This window comes from Anoplolepis gracilipes, chromosome 4, assembly GCF_047496725.1.
Source record: "Anoplolepis gracilipes chromosome 4, ASM4749672v1, whole genome shotgun sequence".
Classification (NCBI taxonomy): Eukaryota; Metazoa; Arthropoda; class Insecta; order Hymenoptera; family Formicidae; genus Anoplolepis; species Anoplolepis gracilipes.
This window is the reverse complement of record NC_132973.1, coordinates 9,227,376-9,253,861: the sequence shown is the minus strand read 5'-3', so window position 1 is coordinate 9,253,861 and position 26,486 is coordinate 9,227,376. Positions and strand designations below refer to the sequence as shown.

The 26,486-nt window shown below is 37.6% G+C and overlaps 2 protein-coding genes across 11 annotated transcripts in view; one reads left to right on the top strand and one right to left on the bottom strand.

The window, feature by feature from the left end:
- Positions 1–19,771, top strand: part of Tdg (Thymine DNA glycosylase) — a 108,687-nt gene extending 88,916 nt beyond the window's left edge. Inside the window, exons 7-9 of the mRNA XM_072890754.1 lie at positions 11,698–11,847; positions 15,508–15,650; positions 15,992–19,771. Of these exons, the coding sequence (XP_072746855.1) occupies positions 11,698–11,847; positions 15,508–15,650; positions 15,992–17,989 (2,291 nt within the window). The 3' untranslated portion in view covers positions 17,990–19,771. The remainder of the gene's footprint in view (positions 1–11,697; positions 11,848–15,507; positions 15,651–15,991) is intronic.
- Positions 1–26,377, bottom strand: part of Dnmt3 (DNA methyltransferase 3) — a 134,774-nt gene extending 108,397 nt beyond the window's left edge. The window contains exons 1-5 of one of the 10 annotated variants that reach the window (XM_072890742.1): positions 26,311–26,362; positions 25,589–25,652; positions 24,952–25,254; positions 22,966–23,052; positions 14,121–14,430 (exon numbers count right to left, since the gene is read on the bottom strand). In XM_072890742.1, the coding sequence (XP_072746843.1) occupies positions 14,121–14,244 (124 nt within the window). In that variant the 5' untranslated portion in view covers positions 14,245–14,430; positions 22,966–23,052; positions 24,952–25,254; positions 25,589–25,652; positions 26,311–26,362. Of the gene's footprint in view, positions 1–14,120; positions 14,431–22,965; positions 23,053–24,951; positions 25,255–25,579; positions 25,872–26,310 lie in introns of those variants that run through there. The other 9 variants (XM_072890743.1, XM_072890745.1, XM_072890746.1 and 6 more) reach the window with 9 other exon arrangements.
- Positions 26,378–26,486: the final 109 nt, after the last annotated feature.

The window sequence follows — 26,486 nt, the reverse complement described above, 5'->3', positions numbered from 1 at the left end:
TTTGCAAAAACAGCAAAAATGTTGAAATCATCAGACGTTAAATAAATGACAAGATATAGTTCAATATATATATATATATATATATAAATTAATTCAATATGTATAATATAAATATTAAGCCATGTCTTCAGTTATTTAACGGATGATTTCAACATCATTCATCTTCTGTTCTCGCAAAACAAGTTAAAGTTAATAATAAAATTAATCCATGTATTACGTGATAGTTGTTTTTAATTTTCAACTAATCGCTGCCAAAAAGTCTCAAAGATGAAAAGATATACACGGTAAAAAATTTTGTGTTAAATTTAACACATTTCTTGTCTCCCAAATTTATCCATCTAATTTTAATGTTAATTCAACAGAAGGCAAATATGTAAAAAATTAACACAAAAATGTGAATTAGTGTAAGATTTACTTGTTAATTGTGTTGTTTTCATTCTTAGAAACAGTGAATATTAATTCAATGCAGAAAAGTTAAAATAACATAACGACAGTATGTTATATTAATACACAAGAGTATGTTAAAAATTTCTACACGAGAAAAAATTTCAACAAAAATACAAAATATTTTTTACCGTGTAGTACACCGCAAAGCACGGTTTCGTGACGAATCGCGACTTCGTTTCACCGGCCATCGTCTATCGAAGGTCCGAAGGAGGAAAAACTTTTTCTCGGCCAAAGAGAGGCAACCTCGTCTTGTCGATTCGGGGGACAGCGGGTGCTCGCGACACGATACCGCACTCGGGGGCACTCGGTCGCCGACCTAATTCGTCGCCGTCGGCTGTGAGAGAAAGAGCGAGAGAAAGAGAGAGAGAGAGAGAGAGACGGTTTTTCGAACGGTGCGCGAAAGTTGAACGTGACCGGCGAAACTTTTCGTGGTCGTGCCAAGCCGAGTCTCCGGGAGGCGAGGCGAGGCGAGGCGAGGCGACGCAAGGCGACGCGACGCGACGCGACGCGACGCGACGTACACAAGCGCGCAGCTCAACTCCGGACCGACCGACCACCCTCGACGGCGACCTCGACCCCCCGTCCCCCTCCCCTACGTTCAACTTGTTGTAAAGAGACCCTCGGAGAGTTGGCCGTACGCCGCGGCCGACCTAACGAGGGTAACTAGCCGGCGTTACCGAGGGAAATATTGGTCGGGCGCGAATCACCCGCGACAGCTGCGCGAAATCGCAAGGACTCTTAGAAGACAAAGTCATGTCTTTATTACTTTGACGAAATGATTTCAGACTCCTAAATTCTCTATATTAATCTGTAACTCAATATATAAAGATATGTACATATATTAAATTTATAAAATATGGTATTATTTTTGTGAGTATACATACAATGTGTTTTGTTCAATAATATGGGTCTGGAAAAATGTTTTTCATCCCCTTAATAAGGTAATTTTTTAAATATCATAACCTCGTTACATAAAATATGATTTTTTCGGAAAGTTATATATATATATATATATATATATATATATATATGTGTGTGTGTGTAATATATATATGTATAATTTAGAAGTAATTTTTTTAAATATAAAAAATAATGCACGAAAGTTTTATATTATCACAGGAAATATACGCTGCATAATACGTCGGGAATCATTGAATCAAATATGTATTCAATAAAATGTTGAAACAAATGTAATAAATAATGGTTAATTGCAATTTGCGAGTTTTAAAATTGTATTAAATCTATATTCTCTACAAAGAGAGGATAAACGTAATATATTATGAATATCTCTAGAGGCAAATTACTTGTATAACACGTATGCGCAATAAATCTAAGGAAAATTGTGCGCGTTTAAGCGCAAGATACGCAAAATTATATCCCTTCTGACAACGTTTATCAATGTTTCACGAACCGTACGTATCATAGCGTAGAACAACGTGGCGCATGGGGCGCACACTCTCTTTCAAATCATATTTTCATTCTTTTTTTTTTTTTTTTACAGCGATGTTTCGGGAAATAAAAGTTTCGAGTCTCGAATTCGCGTCCATATCAATTCGGAGAGTGTTTTCACACAAATATAAAACATTTTACTTTTTTATCGCTTTCGACCGATCCAGATTGTCGTGTGGTTATTTTATAACCGCCGTGTATATACACACGCGCGGCAATCCTTTACCCACGCTGGTCGGCGCGCCGGTTCGATAGTTCACGGCACTCGGTCGAAGTTTTCTATCGGAGAAACTTTTTTCCTATAGAGAAGAGCGTTCTTAAGGGGTCATGACATCGCTCGGAGAGCTTTCGCACCGAGATTATCCTCCCTGCCGCCTATCGATAATCGATTATGCGAGCCGATGGTCGCACGTGAGAACCTTAAGGCTGATGTTACACGTGAAGTATAACGGGAAACTGTGTTCGCGCCCTCTTGTTGTTGTTGTTGTTGTTGTTGTTATTGTTGTTTTCGAGCGGCATTACATAATAACGACCCACATAACGGATGAAACTTTTACAATATCTTATTTGGACGATCTTCTCACGTTTTTCTTTCTGTCTTATTTTGTTTTATATTTCTTTAATTATGGGTAGAAAGTTTCGGTCGATATCAATCGATTCTATTTTTTGTTTTTCACGCGTATAACATTACGTAAAAAGAAAAACAAAGAGCCGAAGAAAACACGAGATGTTTTCGTGTCAATTATGATTCTTGAATCTTTTAATCTTTCGCACATGTCGCTTTTCGCATCTCAGTCGTGAGATTTATTATGAGAAAGATTTTATCACATTCCACGAATAATTCCTTCGTATCTTATCACAATCGTAATGAAATTCTGTGAATAATTCAATTACGTTTCGCGATACGTTTTGATCTAATTAAGGTGCATAATGTCGAGTTTTACAAGAGACAAATATAATTGGATGTGGATAAATTTTTTAAAATTTTAGTTAACGAGATTTAATTAAAAAAAAAAAAAAAAAGTATTATTTTGCCGAAATAAAGACTATCGGAAAAATTCCGCGAAGAATAAGTTTTCGTTTAGCTCGCTCTATGCAAATTAACAGATAGCAAAAGTTTGGGACAAACAAAAAGAAAATGCATTCGATTCGGATAAGCAATCTTTCGATAATTCAAAGTTTCTAATCGATAAGTCACGTTCCACTTGTACGAGCGTATCGGGACGCTTCGGTAATTTTAATATTCCCAAGTGCGATGACAAATCTTTCCACGACGCGTAATTGCCGGACAATATAAAACGTATATGCCGTCAGTGAATTAAATCGTAAGTGAAAAGTAGTTAAGGTCCGCCATCGCCCGACAGTGGATGAAGTGATTATTGTCGGAATGCGGTCAGGCGGGTAGGTAGGTATACGGAGAATGAGTACTCGCGGGTACACTTCGTTTCCCGTGTTTTCTTTCTCCGTGATTCGGATAATTTATCGTCGTAACTGCAAAGAGAGAGAGAGAGAGAGAGAGAGAAGGAGGAAGATAAACCGCGCGCGCATTGATCATACCGTATATAATCCCGCTAAATGAAAGGAAACGTAAGCAAATCGTTGAATGGCGATCCATTGAGAATTTATAGATGAATTTATCGATGATTTTCGTGACTTATCCTGGATCAGTTAAATGCACAAAAAATATATATGCCCGAGAAATAATAATTAGACGGCACGCGACACGTTAAAATTAATTGTTACACACAATCAAATTTAATGCTGTTTAAAAAACAAATAGTCGATATAAAATCATGCCAATTTGTATATATGTACATATTGTTGCATTAATTTTAAAATTCCACTTATTTTGATTTGAATGTTAGCATTGTATATGCTAGTTAAAAATTATATAATATCAATATTATATATTAAACACTGAAAATTTTATATTAAAGCATCAGATTTGTGAAAATTGTTTATATCATTTAAAATACAATAGGCAAAATAAAATCAAATATCATAAGTTTGCTAGGTTGAGCAAAGTTAAAATTTAGATATCTCTTTACTCCATATTTTTTATTACCGCGAAATGGATAACATTTATGACATAACTGACATAACATTAATGTGAAAAAGGATGTAAGTAATAATGACATCGACATTCTCGCATATTCTCTAAAATATCGAATACTTGTGACTTGTGATATGTCTCGTGATTTCTCTTGGTTAACAATGATACAAATAATTTCTTCTTTTCGAAATAATAAATTTCTGTCTTCAAAATTCCATACTAGAGATTTATTATTTCGAAAGCAAAATTTAATTGATGCATAACTCTTACTATTCAAGGTATGTAAAACTATTGCAGTACATCAAATAAAGAATATAACACATGAAAATATTATTTTAAATAAAGAAAGCGTTACAGTAATATGAAACTTGGATGAATCGGATAATTAATATGATGTCCGATAGGCAACATCGCGATATTCTATCCGGGACATTCGCACTTTGCCCGAGAATTGCGAATGAATATTGCTTCGAGGACCATCACTAGACCGTCCTTTGGCGGTCGGTTGTCGTAGGTGGCAACGAAGGAGATGGTGAAGGAGGTAGTGTAGGTCGAGGCTATAGCAGTGGTAGTAACTATAATGAGTGGCTGTGGTGTGAGTGAGAAGAAGGCAGAGAGAGAGAGAGAGAGAGAGAGAGAGAGAGAGAGGGGGGGGGGGAGAGGGAGGGAGGAGAGAGGTGGGACAGAGGTGAGGAAGACGTGGCGAGGGAGCGCAAGAGCGAGGAGTTAGGTCGAGCAAGGGCGAGATGGGCGAAGGGTGCCGCGTTGGATGGTAAAGGGAGGAGAGTCGGGGAAGGGCGGAAAGGGCGAGTGTGGGAAAACGTGTAGCCTCAGCCTCCACCCTTTTCCACCCACCGACCACCCTGCCGCTCCTGCTCGGTCCAAGAGGGGCGGAGGTGGAGATGGTGGAAGAGGAGGAGAAGGGCGAAAAGGGAGGACAGAGGGTGGTTAGGGGGTGGCGAGCAGGAGGAAAAAGGGAACTCGGGGGGACGGTCGAGGGAGGTATGGCGAAGGGAGAGGGGTTGTCGCACGCCTATCCGCTCGATAGCAGCTTATAGTCCGTACACATTCACTACCTCCCTAGAATTTTGTGCCCTGCGTCTCTTTTTTTTTTTTTTTCTCTTCTCTGCTTTCGATATTTCTCTCAAACAAGGGTACTCTCGTGACTACGCAAATGAATACAACACTGAGATTCGATCGGCCTGCGAATCTTATTTTCCGATTTACGGAGCATCTTTTTCTCGAGCGTAATTGAACACTGTGAATGATTCAGAATCTTTTAAAGATATGATATTTAGATCTTTCTTCATCATCGCTGCAAATTTTAGTTTCATGGAAACTTCATTTCCCATATGTTAAATTATATAATTTAAAGAAAAGAAAGAACAAATATTCATTCAACTTGCTCGATTAGATAAAAAAAAATTGCAATAAAGTACTGTCAATAAGAAAGAATATGTTAATACGGACAATGTTAGAGTTATTTGAGAGAAGCTGGGGAAGGAAAGAGCGTCTGGAAGGAAAATACATACTACGTTGACTATCGAATGACGATTATACACAGTGCCTGTTTCTTAGCTTTGACGCCTTTGTGAAACTGTATCTCATTGTGTCTCGGATAACAGAGAGACGTCGGCGGAATTACTGCGAGACGTGAGCGGTCCTAACGCGAGAGCGTCGCGCTGCTGAAGATCTCCGCTTGAATCGTCCCGGAAGGACGTTTCTCCCTATTATCTCATTTTAACAGCCGGACGCGGCGTATCGGACGAAGGAAAGTCGCTTCAAAGTCGCGCGCGAACGACCAACCGAATTCGCGCTTGACGCGGCCCGGAGGCCGAAGGCCCCTCGGCGCGTTTTAATTAAAAAAATATCCTCGGCTGTGCTGTGCGAGCACAGCACAGCACAGCAAAGCTGAAATTACTCGGGATGAACATCCCGAGTAAGAAAAGAAGCGCCCGGCGTCTTGAGACTTCCGCGCTGGGGATATCATTAAGCACACCTGGATCTAATACGTGCTCGTTCGCAAATTGTGGCACTGAGATATACCCGCCCGCTTCCCCATCCTCTTTCGCCACTCCCTCCCCCTCTCACGATCCACGACACAGGCAGCGGCGAGGGAAAAAGAGAGCAACGTTCAGAACGCTCGACCGTTTCCTAGGTCGCCGCCGACGGGTCTTCGTCCTGGAAAACCCTGAAAATTGATTTTCCAGGCGCGGTCTCCCGCGTTACCCACGCACAGGTCTCTCTCGGTTGCATCGATTTTCACCTGGCTTCCCCCTGCCCGTCGCCCTCTTCTCTCTCGCCACCCATCGTATATCCCTTCTCTCTCTCTCTCTCTCTCTCTCTCTCTCTCTCTCTCTCTCTCTCTCTCTCTCTCCTTCCCCTCCCTCTCTTTCTCTTTCTCCTGTCGTTACTTCTCTTTCTCCATTTTCCGTCACCGTCGCCGACTCAAACCAGGCGTTCATTCAGAATCCGAGAGGAAAAAAAGAAGCGAAATCTAGGTCAATGGAGGTTTGAGAAATTTGTGATAGTCGCTGCCGTTCGTCGCGGCTCGTCATTCGTCCGAGTGACGAGCGAGGAATATCGTTCATGTCGATTTTACGTTATTTCAAAGGCGACTATATTCGTCGTCGATCGAAAAAAAAAAAAAAAAAAAAAAAAAAAAAAAAAATGCGCGTTTCATAAAACGCGAGGCTCGCAATGCTTATCGTCGAATTTCACCGATGGCGATTAAGATGTTGAAAGTGAGACAGGTTAATACGTATTTCTACAAAAAATATTTGTTTGATTTTATATCGTAATAACGAAAATAATAATCCTATTTCATAGATAAATTGTTTTTAATTATTACTGATATCTAATCTGAAAGTCTGAGAAATGTCGAATCTGAAAGACATCTAATCTGAATCTAGTAAGTGACAAAAGATAACACTAAAAGAAAGATTTAAGAAAAGGTTGTTCACTTTGTTTATTTTACTGTTACACAATTGCGAGAAGTCCACTTTGTCTACGTATGTAATCGTAACGAGTCAGCTACTATTTAGATAATAAATTGTATATTTCGTACTAAATGATAGCCGAGATTCTCCGAGAGCAGTTTCCTCGCGTGTCATTATCGTTGCCTGGAAATGAAGGAAGAGGGTCGGGTTCTCTCGCGCATTAGAAAAATATCAAGGGCGATATTTCTTACTGAGCGCGTTGCTCGTCGCGCCTCTTGTAACGAGAACGAGAGAAGAACTTCCGCAGTAGGGAAGGGGATGGAAATGGGCGAAAAGAAAAATGCAATGCGGACGGTCCTGTTGCGCTTTCCCTGATGTACGAAACTCTGTAAAGCGAGTTAAGTCGAACGTACTCTCTGCGGCAGCTTTTAAGTCCAAAAGTTCGGAAAGTTTGCGTATCGCGAGAATCGCAGAGTTTTGACTGTTGTGTGTCGTAACACGATGGACTTTCAATCTAAATCATGCTGAGGAAGTACTTGTTGCGAATAGATTCTTAGAAAGCGATTTAATTCTATTTAAGATGAATTATTATCTTTCTTTTGACCAAATTAATTAAATCCGAAAAATTATACTGTTTAAAATACGTTATTTTCAATTAAGTGAAACAAAACATTTATTATTCATGTGAGACGGGATGTAAAGATATGCAAAGGAAACTGGAGCATCGTAGATGTGCGGGGAATTGCAGTTGCAATTAATATTTTCTATGGCTACAGCAAATACCAGTTACATGATTAATTCGCGATACTAAATGAAATTATGCTTAAAATTAATTATTCGGATATTTTCAGTTTAGTAGATTGGAAACATTATCTTCAGATTTCATATATCACATATCGATTATATATCGAGTTGCACAGTTCAGAGATATTCATTAATAAAAATATGGTAAAAATATATACGTAAATTATTTGCGAAAACTAATGGCTCCATTACAAAAAATATTTGCATTGATTTTAATATTTATGACATATCTTTCTCGTGTTCTTGTATTTCTATCTTCTATTTTTATTATTTCTATTTTATTTCTATTTAATGGTACATCGAGTGTTTCAAAAATTTAAACATTTTTTAATCTGTATCTTTTTTACTTATTTACTTTCATGTATATAATATTATTTAGTATATCCTTTACTGTGTTAATGTACTAGTATTATTAATAATTCGTATTAATCAAAATGAGATCTATATATATATATATATAGAGAGAGAGAGAGGGAGAGAGAGAGAGGGAGAGAGAGAGAGAGAGAGAGAGAGGGAGAGAAATTAGTGATAACAGATCACTTGAAATATAATTTATTTTATGCAGACATATAATTCAAAAAAAATCGTCTGTAACAGAAGTTTACGTTCTTAACTATTTTTTTCTGGTCGAAGAATTCTCGAATTTTCCATAAATTACCATAATTTTCCGACCCTAAAAAAATCTCGCGCCCGAGATCCCAAGTTCCCAAAGCACCCCGATTACGTCCATATCAGAGACGAGTCACAATTTACGAAGGACTCGACCGCCGGGAACGGGCGCATTTGCTTTCCATCGACGTACAAGGGAGCACACTTTTCACACCCTCGCTCGAAACACCATAAAGCACCCAGCGAGGCGGGAAGGTCGAGCGAAGTCAAGTTGGGTTAGGTTAGCGTCGTGAATGACGGAAGAGGGTCGCGTTTCGCCCCGATAAAGTTTGTTCGATCAGCCGTTAGTCTCCTTCTTATGATCTCAAGCGCCCCTTCGCCGAGGCAAGCTTTAAGCTGCGTACACACTTAAACTTACAAACATTCCTCGTCAACAGTATACATATACATTTCGCGAGGACGTTGCAAGTTTTCGGACAAAAGAAGACAGTATAAAAACACAATATAAAAAACTTGACGTGCTAAGCTTTCGCGATTAAAAAAAATTGCTTCGAATTGGCTTTACAAAGCAAGCAGAGGGTAAACTCGTTCGGTCAACTCATTAGAAACTCTATTCTTTATATCCCCTTTACTCTCTCTCTCTCTCTCTCTCTCTCTCTCTCTCTCTCTCTCTCTCTCTCTCTCTCTTTTTTTTTAATTATGCATAAATTAATTTTTATTCGACGGAGAAAAAAACGCAAACATTTGCGGTCATCGTCTTCGTAATGCGTATTATGTATACACACGTGTAACTCGTACCTTTTCCCGCGGACTTGGAGGTCGAGCACGTTGTGCCGGAAAGCGTGCAACGGCCGCGGACGAACGTTTAACTTTGTTCCGAAGTTCTCCAAGGTCGTGCCGGCGCGCCCGTTGTAGGTCGGTGGCACTGGAGTAAAGCAGCGCGAGAGAGAATTTCCCGAGGCCGCGTCATAAATCTCTATCTGCTGCCGGGAGTAAACGCTCGCGGGATAGACTTCGGCGACGACTGTAATTTCGCACCACCGGGGTGTTGTCTCGCAGCCACGTGTACGCGAACATGTCTGTGTATGTGAACCATAACCGTGAACGATAAAAGATTTATCTGCTCTGTTTTTTTTTCTTCCTTTCCTTTTCGCGCGCGAATGAAGAGAAAGGAAGAACGCTTATCTCTTCTCGGTGTTTCTTGTTAAATATGTTTGTGACACAAACGCATACTTTAATTCCTTTTAATATTATCTCGCAAATATAGTCGCGCGCACGAAATAATTAAGAAATTTCAATATTTGTTTGAAATCGCTATAAAAAAAAAAAAAAAAAAAAAAAAAAAAAAAAACAGACACCTCTTTATAAAATACACTTTAATCAATATATTTTTCACAGTCACAATGTATTGTTTTGGAGACATCATCTGTAAATAAAATTCCTATTTAAGCTTCAATATTGAACTACAAGATTATAAATACGCGATAAACGCGAAACAAGACGTAACGCATAAAGGGATTACCAAGTTATAGGTGACTTGAGCGCGCAAATAATTTATTTGTAATCACCGAACCAACTTGCGCAAGTGGGACGGGCAATTATATCTAGCACGCAGGAAACAAGGCGGAGTGATAATCCAACTTTATGTGGCAAAGTAGAAAGAACCGACCACGCGTCTGACCTCCAAACTGTTTAATCCTTTTGCGTCGGTACTGCCTTTGTAACGGCCGCAAAACTCGCGCCGCAGCGCATTCAACCGCCAAATTGCTACGATAATGCGGCAATGCAATGTTACGCGGATGAAAGGTCGAATTACAAAACTCCCCGGGAATTACCCGACACAACGGCCACTTACTTGCTCATCCGGACGATCGTAAAAACGATCGTTTGAATTTTCCGTACGTATCGCCGATCTGCATAACCGCGGGAAAACCGGCGCGAGTACCTTTTAAACGGCGCGTTGAACGTCGTGTTTGTTTTTGCGATACGAAATAAACGATCGCGCGCATTTGCCAAGCATTCATACGTCAATATTTAGAACAAATTGTCGTCCATACGATTTACCGATGTTTGTACGCTATATTTATACGCGCTATTTATTATTTATACAATGAAAATTTGCGATTCATGACGCTAATTGACGCTCGTCGTTGCAACATTTAAACACAAACATTCGCCTACCAAGTTAACCGCTAATCATTTGTGCATCTTGCACGGGATTAATTTATTATATCTTGTGAAATGGAAACTCTTTCTATATTCGTGTCCAAGAAACTTTGGTATTTAAAAGACTTTAACGACTTTATAATACTCTAAATTAATCATTTCATCTTAAATACGCTTTGCGTAAAAATCATAAATTAATTACAAAATATCATTAATTTTAATCAACGTTTGGCAATTGTTGTTTTATCAAAAGGCAATAATTAAATTAGTTATTTGATAAATTATAATACATAAAAAATGAACCAAATTTTCAATGCTTAAATTAAAATATTCTCTATATTCTCTGCAGATCGTCATCAGCAAAAGCAAGTTATTTTCATCAGATAATAATACAATATATTTTTGGAATATTCGAAAAGAAAAAAAAAAATTTGATAAAACTCACGACGATGATTTTAATAAGCCATGCAAAATGATACCTGTGCGAATCATCGACAATGGAAACAACAATGGTTGTCATTTCTATTACAATAGATACGCTCGCTTCTGTTCTAACAATTCCATTATCTCCGCGCGAGAGCTTCGCCGGGGGGCGAGGCTTTATTATGCCTATCAGAAAATTTAGATCGTTTATTTAATGGGATATAAATAGTCGAGCGCGGCCTATTAACAAAATACGGAGTATTTCGCGCGGAACAATAGCTTTGCGAAGTCATTTGGCCGTTTATGCGACGACTGCAATTATGCGTTTCGTTATAATAATGGCGCCGCAAGTAAGCAATTTAATGCTTAACATTATGCAATTAAAATTAAAAATGGATCACGTAAAATATCGAGGACGTCGATTTCATTAAAATTTTTAAAAGCCGCCCGCATGTATGTGCTTCGGTGATACATGTAACATACTCAACTGTACGTGATAATAATTTCCTTTTTTAACGGTTAAAATTATTATGCGCAAAAGACGTAAAAAATATATTAAAAAAAAAAATGTGTTTGAAATATAAATAAAAATAAATAACTTATAAATTATTTAATTTAAAGATTTATACGTTATAACGTTTTTTCTCAGGAAATTTTCGGTAAGGCAGTAAGGCAGAATTGATTCAAAAATTAGTGCTCCGCTATCCGGAGTAATGAGATTCATTATATTCGCAAGTGCGGCCATTGTGATCTTACTATTAATTTATATAGTTAAAAATAATTATATTCATTGTTCCCTCTTTTCAGGGAAATGCCTGCACCTGAGTGGTCTCACGCCCGAGCCATTGACAGCGGACGACGATTACAAGCTTTTGCATCTCGGCATCGGTTTTACAAATATGGTAGCACGTGCAACGAAAGGCAGTGCAGATCTCACAAGAAAGGAAATTAAAGAAGGTTAGTATGCCAGATGCATTTAGTTCGCCCAAATGAACGACCAGATAATTACGAAATGTTGGCTGAAAATAATTATTGCATAAGTCGATATCCAAATCGCTCCGATATTCACGAGAAAATTAATCTAAATTTTATATTATATTCATTATATATTACATATTTCTCATCGTGCGATTTATATTTTATCGTATACAAAAAGTAGAATAGTTATTTATTTCGAAATTTATAATAAATAATATTTTATTTATCAATCTATATTAAAAAACTTGATCCCTTTAGTCTCGCGATACGCAGCCGTATTTAATATTAAACATTTTTATTAAAAATTAAAATCAAATTATTTTATAATAAGATTGACTTATCAAAATGCATAAGGATAATTTTTAGAATTTTAGATTTTGAAACATTATATATATATATATATAACGTAATGTAAAACATTCGTATTATCAGCTACAAAAAATTGAATTTTCAATCGTTTGATGTTGATTGAAGTAAAAATTGTACGTATTGTATTTACTAACACGTGCTTGGCGAAGGAGAAGATTTTGTCCAACAGTACGTGTCGTAAGACGGTCTAAAGGTTTACACGAGAAAATGTAAGCGATAGAAATTCGAGAGGTAAACGAATCGACCAACCACGACCTTGCGTTCTTGGATATTCTCGACTGTGACTGGGCGATTTTACTTTACCGCTGTTCCATTGCTTACTTTTTTGTGGGCCCTATGGACCATAACGACTCGGTCGCGCCACCCGGTGGCATAGTAATATACCTAGATCTTTTATATTTCTTATATGGTCTCTTTCGTAGTTCGTACTTTTCGTCCTAACGGAGCAGATACATACATGTACATTAAAATGTGAAAATATATAAAAGACAGTCACTATTTGGTGATTAAAAGCTTCCGACACGTGTAAGATGTGCAAGATGTTAAACGTACAAAAATATATAACGGATTAAAAATATAAGAAAAAAAGTAGTGTTTTGGACTCACGACAAAGATCGGTGGGTGTCCACGTGGTTCGTGATTCAATGAAAATATCAATACGAAAATCGCCGCATCGGACATTAAACATAAAGACAAATGATATATTACGTAACATTTAAAAGAATGACAAAGGAAAAATAATATATTTCGGGCTATAACTAACGATAAGGATCATTAATCGGGTGTCCACGTGGTCCGTGTGTGATGTGTGCGTACATGTGATTCGAATGACGATAGAGCTAGAATCACGGCAACGGAGGGGGACCATGTACGGATATAATAAAAGCTAAACAAAAAACGATAGTATTCGAGATTCTCAATGCGGGAACTGGACGCCAGATAAGGGGGATCGCGGTCGCCTCTCGTCGCGTTCAACTTACACGTGTCGCACTTGCATGTCGTGAAACGTCCATAGTCGCGCGCGTTATCTCTCCCGTCTCCGAGTGAACTACTGTCTCTTGTGTATATAATATGACATCAGTGTATTAGTGAGAAGAATTTATGCCGCCGACTCGACGAAAGAAGACATCCGGCAACCAAAGCCGATCGTACGATTTCTTTTTATTCATGACTGCTACATGCTACTCATGTACAAGTTTCATATACGTATATATACATATGTATACATGCATGTGTATACATATGTATATATGCGTCCGAAAACAAACAACCACTTTAAGAATGAGTTTTTGTTGAGGAAAATTTACTTAAACGACTGTTATATCCAAGTTATAAATTTAGCATGTTTTTAAAAATGTCTTTTCTCTCGAATTTGTAAAATAATGGGTTTGCTCGTTTTTTTAATCGCTTCGAGTTACGTTGTTGGGTTCAAAAAATGAAATAAATGTAAATATATCGAAAGAAAATGTAACAACTAAAAATGAATACAAAATACTCGTGAAATACGAGTGGATAGCTAGTCGACAAGCTTAATTGAATAAATTGTATTAGCTGACTCTTAGCGGTTTATTCTCAAGTACATCTTTAATTATATCACAAGGATAGAAAATTTATCGAGTATCACTTTCGAAAAATATTTCACCAAACGACATTATTCGCGTAATGAGATATCCCGTCAAAATATTCCATATCTCAATATCTCTCCAAGACAAAAGAAGAACGCTTAAATTGGTAATCGACCCGTGGGTGAGAAAATTGTCGGCATCGCATACTCGTAGGAAAAATTCTATCGCCCGTCGCCATTAGTTAGAATTCTCGTCTCTGTTACATCCATTATCGAAAACGAGCGAGAAAGCTCTGGATCGTGATCGAAGGGTGCTCACCGTTTGGACGATCGGTGTTTTGGAGTAAGAGGCAGCTTTCCGCCGTCGTCGTCGGTGCCGGAGGGCTGGCCGTCCCGTCCGAATAATCACGCCCGGCTGAACTGTCGATCGTCGCTTCTTCCATTTCGTCGCTAAACCGTAACGTTTTTTAACGGCACGATCACTCGCAGTCGCAGGTCGCGGCCATGCGTGCACGCGACGCGGGAAACGACAGTACTGCCAACCTAACCACTTGTTCCTATAAAGGCATATCGCAACATGCACCGTCCTGCCGAAAGCTGTGTGAACCCCATTATTTGAAAATGTCGCCCTGAAATTCAATTCGATTCAGCTATGATTAGAATGATGAAATACGTACATCGCGTGTTGATTTATACTAAAACTCGAAAGTTTCTGCAGACAATCCTGCAGAAATATCACACTTAGATTAATAACAATTAGTCCATTATTAGAGAGAAACAATTGACTATAAATATTTTACACGACAAAATAGAAGCGTTAAATGCATCTTCGATTATATTTATTAATATACATTTCACAGCGTTGTTGTTGTTGTTGTGGTGCTTCTTTTTATAACCACAATTTACTCCAAAATTGATTTCTATTTTATGATCAATTTTATTCTGGATTATTTATTAAGGAGAATATTTAACAATTATTGGATTACTTGCACGTAAATTTCTCGATATTTTAATATTAAAATTACGATTTGCTTGTCTCCATTTTTATATTTTAATTTATTTATATATTATTATATTTAATTTCTTAATTTATTAATATTAATGCTATTCCGAGCAACATATATATATATATAGACAATATTTCTTTTCTCCAAACTAAAATATTTGGTAAATTATTACAAGTTGAAACTGGACTCGTCGCTGGAAACGTGGACTCGTCGCTGGAAACGAAATTAGTATATCATATTAAGATTTTCATCGATAATACGCTTATTTACGCAAACTGACACGCATAAAAACTTGACAATGTAAGACACAAGTGATGATCGAAATTATCACCATATGATCGTGTAATCAAAATACAAAGAATACTCTAGACATGCAGACATATTTTTAAACACGAAACAAAAACAAGGCTTGAAGTAAAAAAGAACAATTTTTTTTAATGATTTCGATAAGTAGTTGCTTAATATCTTTGCAATATAATTACAATCGAATCGATACTTATTGATGTGATTATACTGTAGAAAATATTTCGTTTTGTTCATTTTACATTATTTATAATTATTACATTTTCTTCACATAATATAAAATTAATATTAATGACCATAAATCATTACTGTTATTGAGAATAATAGGATTATACTTTTATAATATTAACGAGAGAATAAACAAACGATATAAATAATTATTATTTTCATTTACAGGTAGTCACATTTTGCTCGAGAAATTACGAAAGTATAAGCCAAAAATCGCCGTGTTCAACGGCAAACTTATATACGAGGTGTTCTCGGGAAAGAAGGAGTTCGGATTTGGAAGACAGCCTAATCTTGTCGACGGCACAAACACGGTAAATTAGTCGCTCTATATATTGTTTCGACATTTGAATATTTGTTCTATCGAACAAAAATTCAAATGTCGTCCAAAAGATATCTAAAGAAATTTCAAAAGACTAAAATATTACATAGGATGTTAAAATCGATATAATTTCAGTGAGAATAAATTTTACAAAATATTCAATATTTTATAATAAGAATAGTATATAGAATATTAAAAAAAAAAAAAATATTCATCATGAATAAACATAGAAATAATTTTACAAAGTTGTAGCAAAAAATAATTATAACTCGAAATGATATCGATGCCTATTATTAACAATGAAAATTCTAATTTTTCAATGTTGCGTTGCAGTACATGTGGGTGATGCCTTCGAGCAGTGCGAGGTGTGCCCAATTACCACGGGCTGCCGACAAGGTGCCATATTACGCGGCCCTGAAGAAGTTCCGCGACTATCTGAACGGCACGATCCCGCATCTGGATGAGTCGGATATCGTGTTCGCCGATTCGAAGCTCAAGAAGAAGGACCACGAAGCGATCGAGGATAAGAAGCCGCTGTTCGACGATTTGCCCGACGGTGAGAACCGTATCACCGAGATCAATGGCGCGTTGGTGAAACAGGAGTCGAGCCTGATACCCGGCAAGAAGAAGCGCGGCAGACCGAAAAAGATCAAGAATCCGGAGGATCAGCCGCCGCCGGATCCCGAGAAGCTGGACGCGAACGGAGAGGTCATCAAGAAGCGTCGCGGTCGCCCGAAAAAGATACACCAGCAGCAGAAACAACTGGAACGAGAGAGTCGCGAGAGGGAACAACAACAGCAACAGCAACATCAAGCGATGGGTCATTTAAACGACGGTTATGGCAACGCTGTGTCGAACTGCTTCTCACCACCCTTGATGTCTCCTCCAAAACCATTTCCGCACATGGCGCCGTATCCACAACCACCGATGAACGATGGCTTCTACGGTCAGGGCATGAATGACAATAGCCCGTACAACATGAGCGCGAAACAGAGCCCGGTACACATGCACTACAGTCAGAGTCCCAAATCCTCTCAGTCCATGTCGCTCTCATTTACGCACTCCGATCTATCGTCCGAGATCAACACAGGAATATCGTCGGAGAACAATCTCGAGCCGTCACCGCTAACGTCACCCAGCGTTGAACATCCAGACTTCGAACCACCCACCAACATGTCGCAGCCGAGCATGGGCAATGACCATCGCCAGTACAATCCAGCCGGTGGGCCCGATCCAAACGGTCATCATAGCAGTCCCGGCACACCGTCTCACAACACCTATGCCAATTATATGGGCTATCACGAGCAGACGCCGGAGCCGCATAATCCGCATCCGCATCAGACGACGCCGACGCCCCTCAGCCAGACCGAGGAGCATTCTCATCACTCGCATCCGACGCCGCCACATCCGCACACGCCTACGCATACGTCCATGTCGCCCCATCATCCACACGAACAATATGGCATCAAGAGGAATTCCGGCCAAGACGTGGCGTCTAAAAGTTTGAGCGATCTAGAATCCCTGGTCGATCAGATCCCGAGCATAGCCGACGGCGGCAGCCAGCGTCTACAGCACTCGCATCCAGGTATGCCAGGCGACGATGCTCTAGCGGACAAGATGGACGCTCACCATCAATCCTACATGTCCGGTTTCGGCGGTATGTCGGCTGGACCTACCGGGATGACCAATTACAGCCCGCCGTTGCCACCGGGTGGCGGAATTTATCCCAACTCGCTGCATCACTCGCCGAACGACGGCGTTTATGGAAGTCTATATGGCATGAGTAGCCGTCATCATCAGGAATCTCAACAGCAGCAACAACAACAGCAGCAGCATCAGCAGCAGCAGCAACAACAACAACAACAACAACAACAACAACAACACAGCAAATCTTACACGGTGGAGAATCTCGCGTCCAGCAATTACACCCCTAGCATGAATCATCCCGGTAACTCGTATCCGAACATCATCCCCGGGCCGCATTATCCCGTGCCGATGGGTTCGACCAACGGTTACCTGTTCGGCGGCCTCGAGTCTAGCTTGATGCAACGTACCTACGGGATCAGCGGAATGAGCGGTATGAGCGGCATGCACCCGTCCGCCGCTCTCGGTCACCCGATGGCGGCCAACCCGTACCCGTACAACGGCTCATATTCGAGTTCCTTCGACGCTTACCCAGCACCACCGGCGGCGATACACGCGCCCAGCGCCAATTATCCCGGCTACGTCGGCGCGGCTGGTGCGGCGCCCACTACCACCACCACGCCGCCGTCCTACCTCGCTCCGTCGCATCACAGACCGCCGGTCGACCTCTCCTACGACGGTGTATGATAATCGATGTGAAACACCATATCGTTCACCATCCACCGACCATCATCGACCTTCAACGGCCCCTCCGCTCGGTCTCCGCCCCGCCTGTCGATCGCCTCCTGTTGCGACATCGCGCGTATTCCGCGCCGCGTTTATCTTTTCTACGTATTTTTACACACGTCTCTCTTAAGGCTCTCAACGTCGGGGTCGCACCGCCGCGCGTCGTCTCCTCCATCCTCGAATCGCAAACTCTCTTGCGACATGCTACTTGCGAGCAATTTGCGCGCACTCTTTCGCTCTTTGTCGATCTGATCTATTTATCTATCTTGCGATTTTCTCTCTCTCTCTCTCTCTATCCGGCTCTACATACAAGATATCCCATAATGGGTGCAAATGAGAGAACATCTAGGCATTATTCCTTAATATTCGAAAGATCTTTCTTCATCTAAAATCTAAAACATCGAGGTTCTAATGTTAATGATAACATTTTCATTGCTGCAAGAGAAAAATTTAAAATAAACATTACTGTAATAGAAAAGTAACGTTTATTTTATTATTACTGAATCATTAGTTCCTAATATATGTCGAATGTTTTAAACTTGTAAAAATTGTATCATCGAAAAAGTGTAATAATCTTCGAGGAATAACATTATACAGCGTCCCATAACTCTTAATTAATATTTTAAGGAGTGAAAGTATTTTGAACAAGAAGTTCCGATTTTGGCTCAGACCATTATTCACCAAGTTATTGACAATCAGACGGCATGCGGCCAAAGTATGCAAAAGAGCAGCATACTATGGGATCCCTTGTGTTTACCATACATTTCCTCGGTTAGAATTCTATTTTCAATACAGTTCAATACTATTTATCAATACAATTAATAGCAATACTATCATTTAATTTAAATCCGAAATTAATAGTACCATCAAATTACGGGAAAGAAATATTTTTTTCTCGTACAATTCGATTGATTTTTATATTAAGAATCATGTACGATATATGTAAAAATGATGAAATTATCAAATTAAATTGTTTATAGACAAATTGTTTAAAAAAATTTCTCAGAGTTAAAGTTTAAATAAAAAACGACAGCATCATCGGTTTCTATGAAAAAAAATTACGCATCATATGACACATGTCAAAACAATTATTTAAGAAATCGTTTAAACAAATTGGTTATAAACAATTTATTTTGATAATGTTTGTTTGCTAATAATCTTTGTAGTTTTTCCATCGCTGTTTGGTTAGCCATGAGAATTTATGAATTAAATAATTGAATGCATAAATAAACTAATAAATGAATAAATAAATTAATACACAACTAAACAAATAAAGAAAATAATAAGTAACCAATAAGTAAGAATAAAAAACAATCAAAAATTGGATATATTTCTAATTGTATTTTTTCTTTATTTATTTATTTGTCTACCGCTTTATTCATTTATTATTTAATAAGAAAAATTAAAATAAAATTTGAACTGAGGAAATATACAGTAAGCGCGAGAGGCCCCATGACATACTGCGCACTCCGGCCGCGCACGTGCCGTCTGATTAATCAACTTTAATTGTTAATAATGGTCTGGAGCTGAAACCGGAAAAGGAACTTTTTGTTCAAAATTCTCCCTTCTTTCACCCCTTAAAAAATATTAATTAAGGAGTTATAGGACACCTTGTATATCCATCTTGTGTCAAATCTTCTGGGGCATTCGGTGCAGTTATCGATTTTTCGTTTTCTCGATATCTCTCTTATTTTTTTTCCCTAGCTCTTTGCTTTTACTTCGTCTTACGATCTCTCTCACATACTTTTCTTTTATCTCGCTTTCGATATGCGATTATGCCGTGAATAATTACGGGCGCGCGGCTCGGGAATGGGAAACTGCTCGTGAAACGCGACAATGGTGCACGCAACGAACGTAAGCCTCTGCTAGATTAGGTTCGCTGATCGCGTTTTGTACCGATCCGACCGTTAAAATACACACACACACACACACACACACACACACGGACACGCATACCGATAACCGTGACGATAAATGGCGACCTTATTAACACCGAGCAGATCGCGATTGCAAATTCGGTCGACGTAGCCGAGGTCAGCCGGACATGTAATTGCGCTTTTTTCCCCATCAATCAACTGACACCGATCAGCTGATCCTCACCGATTGTAAAACTTTTAATAAATCTTTGATTTATCATTGAAATTGTATTATCACTATTTACATTTTCATATTTTCACGAATATCCGCGATTGCAAATGGTATTAAGAGCAAACAATCGCACGGATATCACGCATTCTGAATCAATTTATCGTCTTCGAAAGTCGATAGAATACAGCGAATTAGTTTTACGCATTGCGGTGCAAATCGAATAAAGCGCAAAGTTATCTGAAAAATTATCAGATATCGAAACGGATATAATTTCGATGGATTTAGAGTTCAATGTCACAGATTATATTAAAAATAATTTATATTATATATTGTATTTATATTATATATTATATATTGGTTGATAATTTCTTTTTGTAATTTTTTTATGTAATGTTATTGTAATAATAAATTTATCGATAATAAACATGTGACCATTAGACCAACAAGACGCATTGTTTCGCATCTCTCGCATCGAGGATGGAACTCATCGAAATTATATCAGTTTTATTTTTACGAGAAATACACGAGAATTATACTGTGTTGGAATAATAGCACCGTTTACTTACATCTGTATTTGTGTACTGCACCGCAATTTACATTATTGTTGGCTTGTTATATTGTTATTCTGATTGATACGCACGTGTCTATCTGCGATTTAGATTGTGATGCGTTTTTATGTCGTCGAAATAGCTGTCTTGAGAAATCTCTATTCTATTTTACATAACGACGCATAATATTATTTCTTAAAAACAATATTCACACGACTTTTCAATGCTCAGAAGAACCGAAGACTTTTTTATAAGAAAGTTAAAAGAAATTAATTTTTTTTTCTGCTTACAAAACATATTTCATATAAAATAGATATCTTGATAAAATAAAAAAAGCAACCTTTTCAAAATTCAGTCGACATGTAAAAAATTATAAACAAGAACTTTTAGGACAATTTGTACAAAAAAAATTGAAAAACTGCATATTCTTTCTCATAATTTTCTCACCTTTAATCTTGTTTATATTCATAAAAATTATCTAATCTTGTTTATTATTGATAAAAAATTAAATTTTTTTAACTTTTCTTCCGAGCAAATTTAATTCAAGTATAAAGACGACAAGAGAAGTACATGAAAAAATAGCAAGTTCATGTACAATTGGAATTACGAAACCCGGTTGTGAAATAACACGTCTTTAAGTATATATATATAAATATATTCTCTCATCTTTCTACGGATTCGTGTTCATCATTGTACTAGTAACGCAAGTCGAGAATACGATTAATCGCTGAGTGCTTTCCATTTACAATTAACGAGACAAATCGACACGTCATTCTATCTTTTTTTCAACAGGTATTGAAAACAAAAATAAAATGAAACTTGCGTCGACTTGTGTCGCTAAATAGAAAGCACCGTATATATTTTCGTGCTTGAAAATTATTATTGATTACTTTTATTGTATATCTGCAATTTATTCGGACCGGACGTTTTTATTTTTCAACCGGACGTTTTTATTTTTCCGAATAAAAAATACGCTATTGTTTATCTCGTTGTTTCTTGCCAGTCACCGAAGAATGTTCTAATGTTTAAGTATTGTAATTTTCACTTTTATCCAAGAACTTTTATCAAATAATTATTCCAGCGGATATCGCATTTCCTCGTCGCTAGCAAAAGACGAATATTACCGAACTACGAGCCGCGCGTTGTCATTATGCTCGCCGCTCTTATGTGAGTTTTTCGTCAGCATTTTGAACAGAGTAAATATTAATCGTTATCGTCATTGTATCGTTAAGGTTACTGCACATAGTAGAAAAAAAGCTTAAACCCGATTGCGCCGGTGTTTCTTTAATCACGGCACGGTCATGCTTTCATCAACGTTGGTCATATTTAACCGTAGTTTAATCCTTATCCGGGCAAATTATTTTTCCAAACTTATATATATATTTATAGAAGAAATAATAATATTATAATATGTAAAAAAAAAAGTATGCTATTGACAAATTTTTGTATTTATTCTTAAAATCGCGATCTAGACAATTTTGCATGCAAAGTCGTTGATTTGTATAGATATAACTTGACGAATATGCTAATTCGAATAAAATGTTTACTATTTCCCATTAATAATTGGAGACTATTCGCGAATGATTGTACATTAAAATTTCCATACTTATATGTATTTGTTCGCGACGCGTTCTGACTCGCGTTGTCTGGAGATGAAGAATATAACTTATTTATCTCTTATGAGAACTAGGACTAGAAGGAGAAAGAAGATCGATTAAACTAAGGTTGATATTAATCGATGTTAATATAGCCTAACCGGCCTTGTGTGTAAATGCGCGCGGGATAGAATCCGCTGACGATCGACCGAATTGTTATAAACCGAGCACCTAAGACCTAAGTAATAAGTAAGATCGCCCGCGCAACCGGATGCCGAGCTTATTTAAATATAAGATGTATGCCCCAATGAGAGGCAGAAAAAGAAAGAGACCACTTCGTGTACTTTGTTTAATCACATCCGCCATCCACTTTCGTACCTCGCGCCCGCAACTAGCCATCACCGTTCTCGTTGCGACTCTGATTATTATTTATCGTTAGATAATCAAGAATTCGATATTGCTGTGGAGTTACATACGTTACTGTCGTTATTAACATACTCGCGTTACGTTGTCTCGTTAATTATATTCTGTTATGCGTTTCGCATTGCCGAAAGTCACTTATATATATATTGATACACACGATTATATGAAAACAAACACGTACGTGTATATATATGTGTGTGTGTGTGTGTGTGTGTGTGTGTGTGTGTGTGTATATATATATATATATATATATATATATATATATACGTACGTTCATACATACCTAGATACACACCCTGACACGTACATGCAGTCGTAATAGATATTATAGCTGGCATTAATCGACATCTTCTTTTGTCGCTGACCGACGCTGTAAAGTGACGCATCTGGCATGATTATAAATATATATACAGATATAAATATATAAATATATAAATATATATAGATATTATAAATAAACTATAAATATTATATATTGATTATATATGTAAGGATAAGAGCGAGCAACACACATTTATCTCGGGTGAATCATCACCTAGGATGTGTCGAGACATTTAAGATAATGCACAGGGTATAGATGAGAAAATCGTTGATATAATAACTGATGTCTATATTATTATAGATGTTTCTTTCGTTCCGTCATCGGCCTCAAACACGCATACGATCGCGAATCACGTACGATCGAAATTTATTGTAGTAGATGTTTTTCAAAAGTCCAAACTTTCCCCAAATTCCCTTCTCCCTCTTCCCCTATCCCATTTTCTCTTCCCCGATTCCGAGCGGCGGCTAAGAATAATAGGTGTCATCGGTGTGTTAATCGCGCAACAACGTTCATCACAAATCGCAATGAAAAATTGGTGAGAATTATATACATGCGTATATTCTTGCCTGGTCTCGCTGCGACTGGCGGATCCGCCGTCACACTATTAATTAATTGACTCTTCGATTAATCAAATTAACTAACTGATTGTAAATTGATCGCTATATTAAGGACTTTACTATTAAGTATAAATATATATTATACAGATATAAAAGTGGATTCGCTGTTGAACGTGTCGAATAAACAAAGCAAAAAGAAAAAAAAGAATAAAATCCAGGAGTAAGCGAGTAAGAGAGCTTGGGCCGGATTGCCGGCCTCCGACATATTTTTTAATCGCTTCGAACCTCTATTATTCTACCTAACTAATTAAACGTAACGGTGTATCTACGTGTGCGTCCGAACGATCGATGCCGATCCGCGTCGTCCTCGTCGACGGTCAATTACTCCGCCGACCTCGTCGATCGGATCGCGTTCGCTCGGGCTATCGAGATGTGTTCTGTATCGAATTAACGAATGTACTTCTCGAATATTCATCGCTATCCTACGAATAATCGCGGGATAAGGAAGGGTGACGGATGCTCGACGATACCTTGCAAACATTTCTGCTCCTTGCCGCCCGAACCTAACGAAGCCCACGCAGATCTCCAACGGACGTTATATATTGGGTGCTCACAGTGGATACCCGAGTATCCCGCAATATGTAAATCTGTATGTCTCTACCCGTACTACTACGATATTTTATGTGAAAAATGAATTGTTACAAATACATTACTGATATAACACCGAAATAATGCTATTCTTTACCCGAAGAAAATTTATCATAAGTATACATATATCACGCTCGACGCAGTCATTAACTGTATTTGTGTTTCTCCATCCCTTGATATACGATAACATATGAGTTTTTTATAACAACTATGCAGAGGAACGTTCGCGCACGAAATAGCGATATTAATGACATTAACGCTGCGGAATATTCGGAGGTCTGATAATAATACCTAACGAATATTCGATGAAAGTCTGCGTGTAAATCGATTTTTCCAAAAGAAAAGAAACATCTTCAATTGTACGTGTATAATTGTATGTGTATAATTAATCGAAAACTAGACGGATCATTTGAACGAATAGTGAGAAAGCGTCTTGAAAGCGCGTGTATATATTATACGCTCTAAAAAATCTCTTTTTCGAATCGTAGCACAATCGCGCGAAAAATCCGACATCCTCGCCCGTCATTTTCCGAGGCTAATGTTTTAACGAGTTAATTCTCTAGACTATTACCGAGTTGATTAAGTAAGGAGACAAAAAATCGCCGTGCATTTAACCACAATTATTAAAAGATCATTAAGTGTAGATGGACTAAAAGCTGTTAGACGTATAATATATGTGTTGTGTTTTAAAGGAAAATAATAAGAAAAAAATAACAAGATATATAACGATTACTTTGCATACCTATGAGGCCAGTATGGCGATGATCGTTTCAAATTGACAAGACGGGACGATGACGACGGTTGCGTGCATGCTCGATTGGCAGAGATAGTTTTCGATCGAGAGACGAATTAGAGAGCTCGTGATTTTTATTTTCCAGCCATTTTTATGCACGATTCAAGATATCGATTGAATCTCCTTCCTCCCGTCTCGATCCGATATTCTTGATCTTGCGATCGAGAAACAAAGAAAATAAACAATGAGAGCGCATCGACATATGATCCTCCATCCGAATCGATCGGTTGCTGTATTTTTTGACGGGAATTACTGAAATTAAATGTCAAACCAGAATGAAATTAGAATAGCCTTAATATATTTTTCTTTCTGTGAGAAATCCAACAATTTTTATTTATTACAGTATATTAATAAACGTAGTTATAATGCAAGTAATAAAAATATTGTAAAATCAGCGAGCATGAATGTTATTGTTTTAGCGATTTTTCGAATAATTTGAAAGAAGTAACCGCGCTAAGATTCATGTCAGAGAAAACAAAATTCATCATTCTCTATCATTTCCACATGGCACCGATCGCTTTAAACACGAAATGAAAAAAATAAGAAAATTCATAACGAGATTATATATATAAACAACCATATTTACGCCAAGAGCAAACTTTCGCTGTTATTGTTCTGTGTATCTCATCATAATAATAGCCCTTCTGTTACTGTGAAAAAAAATAAAAGAAAATTAACGCAAAGTCATGGAGAGAAGATTAGTGGCGCTAAAAAAATTATAGAAAAAAATCTTATTTGAATCTATGTAAAATGACAAACAGAATGAACAAAGTTGCAAGCAATCCTCTTGTAAACTTTAAATAATATTTGGTGAAGATAAACTCTTTCTCTGAGGTCACCTTAATTGAATCACTGGCAGTTTATGTAAAAAAAAAAAAAAAAAAAAAAACTTAAAATAAATTAATTCGTTAAAACAAGCAAGATGCGTTTGTCACTCAAATGCCTCTTCTGACTCCCTTACTTTGTTATTATATGCAATAAAAAATATATTATTTTAATAAGAACTGAGAGAAATTCTAAAGTCCTGATTTTCGATATTAAAAATTTAAGAATGTTGAATGTTGCTGCGATTATATTTTCTAATTTCTAAAAGTTATATATGTTTCAAGCATAGTCTTAATTTATACTATTATCATAATGTAATCTATCCTAAACAGCACAAAACATCTTTTAGACACACATGTACTATATAATGATATATTCTTGCAATGTAAAGCTGTTTAAACTATAAAAATCATTGAACTTGCTATTTAACTAAGTAAAACTTAAATAATTGTAGGTATTATTTGTCTTAGAAATATAAAATACCTTCTTTTTATAATTCAAAATGATCTCTTGCACCGAACAGTCTTCATCGTGATGTGAGAGGGAAAATGATTAGCAATAAAATTGGCGCAAAAATTCGAGGCTAAAAGCGCCATCTGTTGACGATACGTTGAATTAAAAAACATGGCCTCCAACTAGAAAACTGCAAAGTGCGCCAC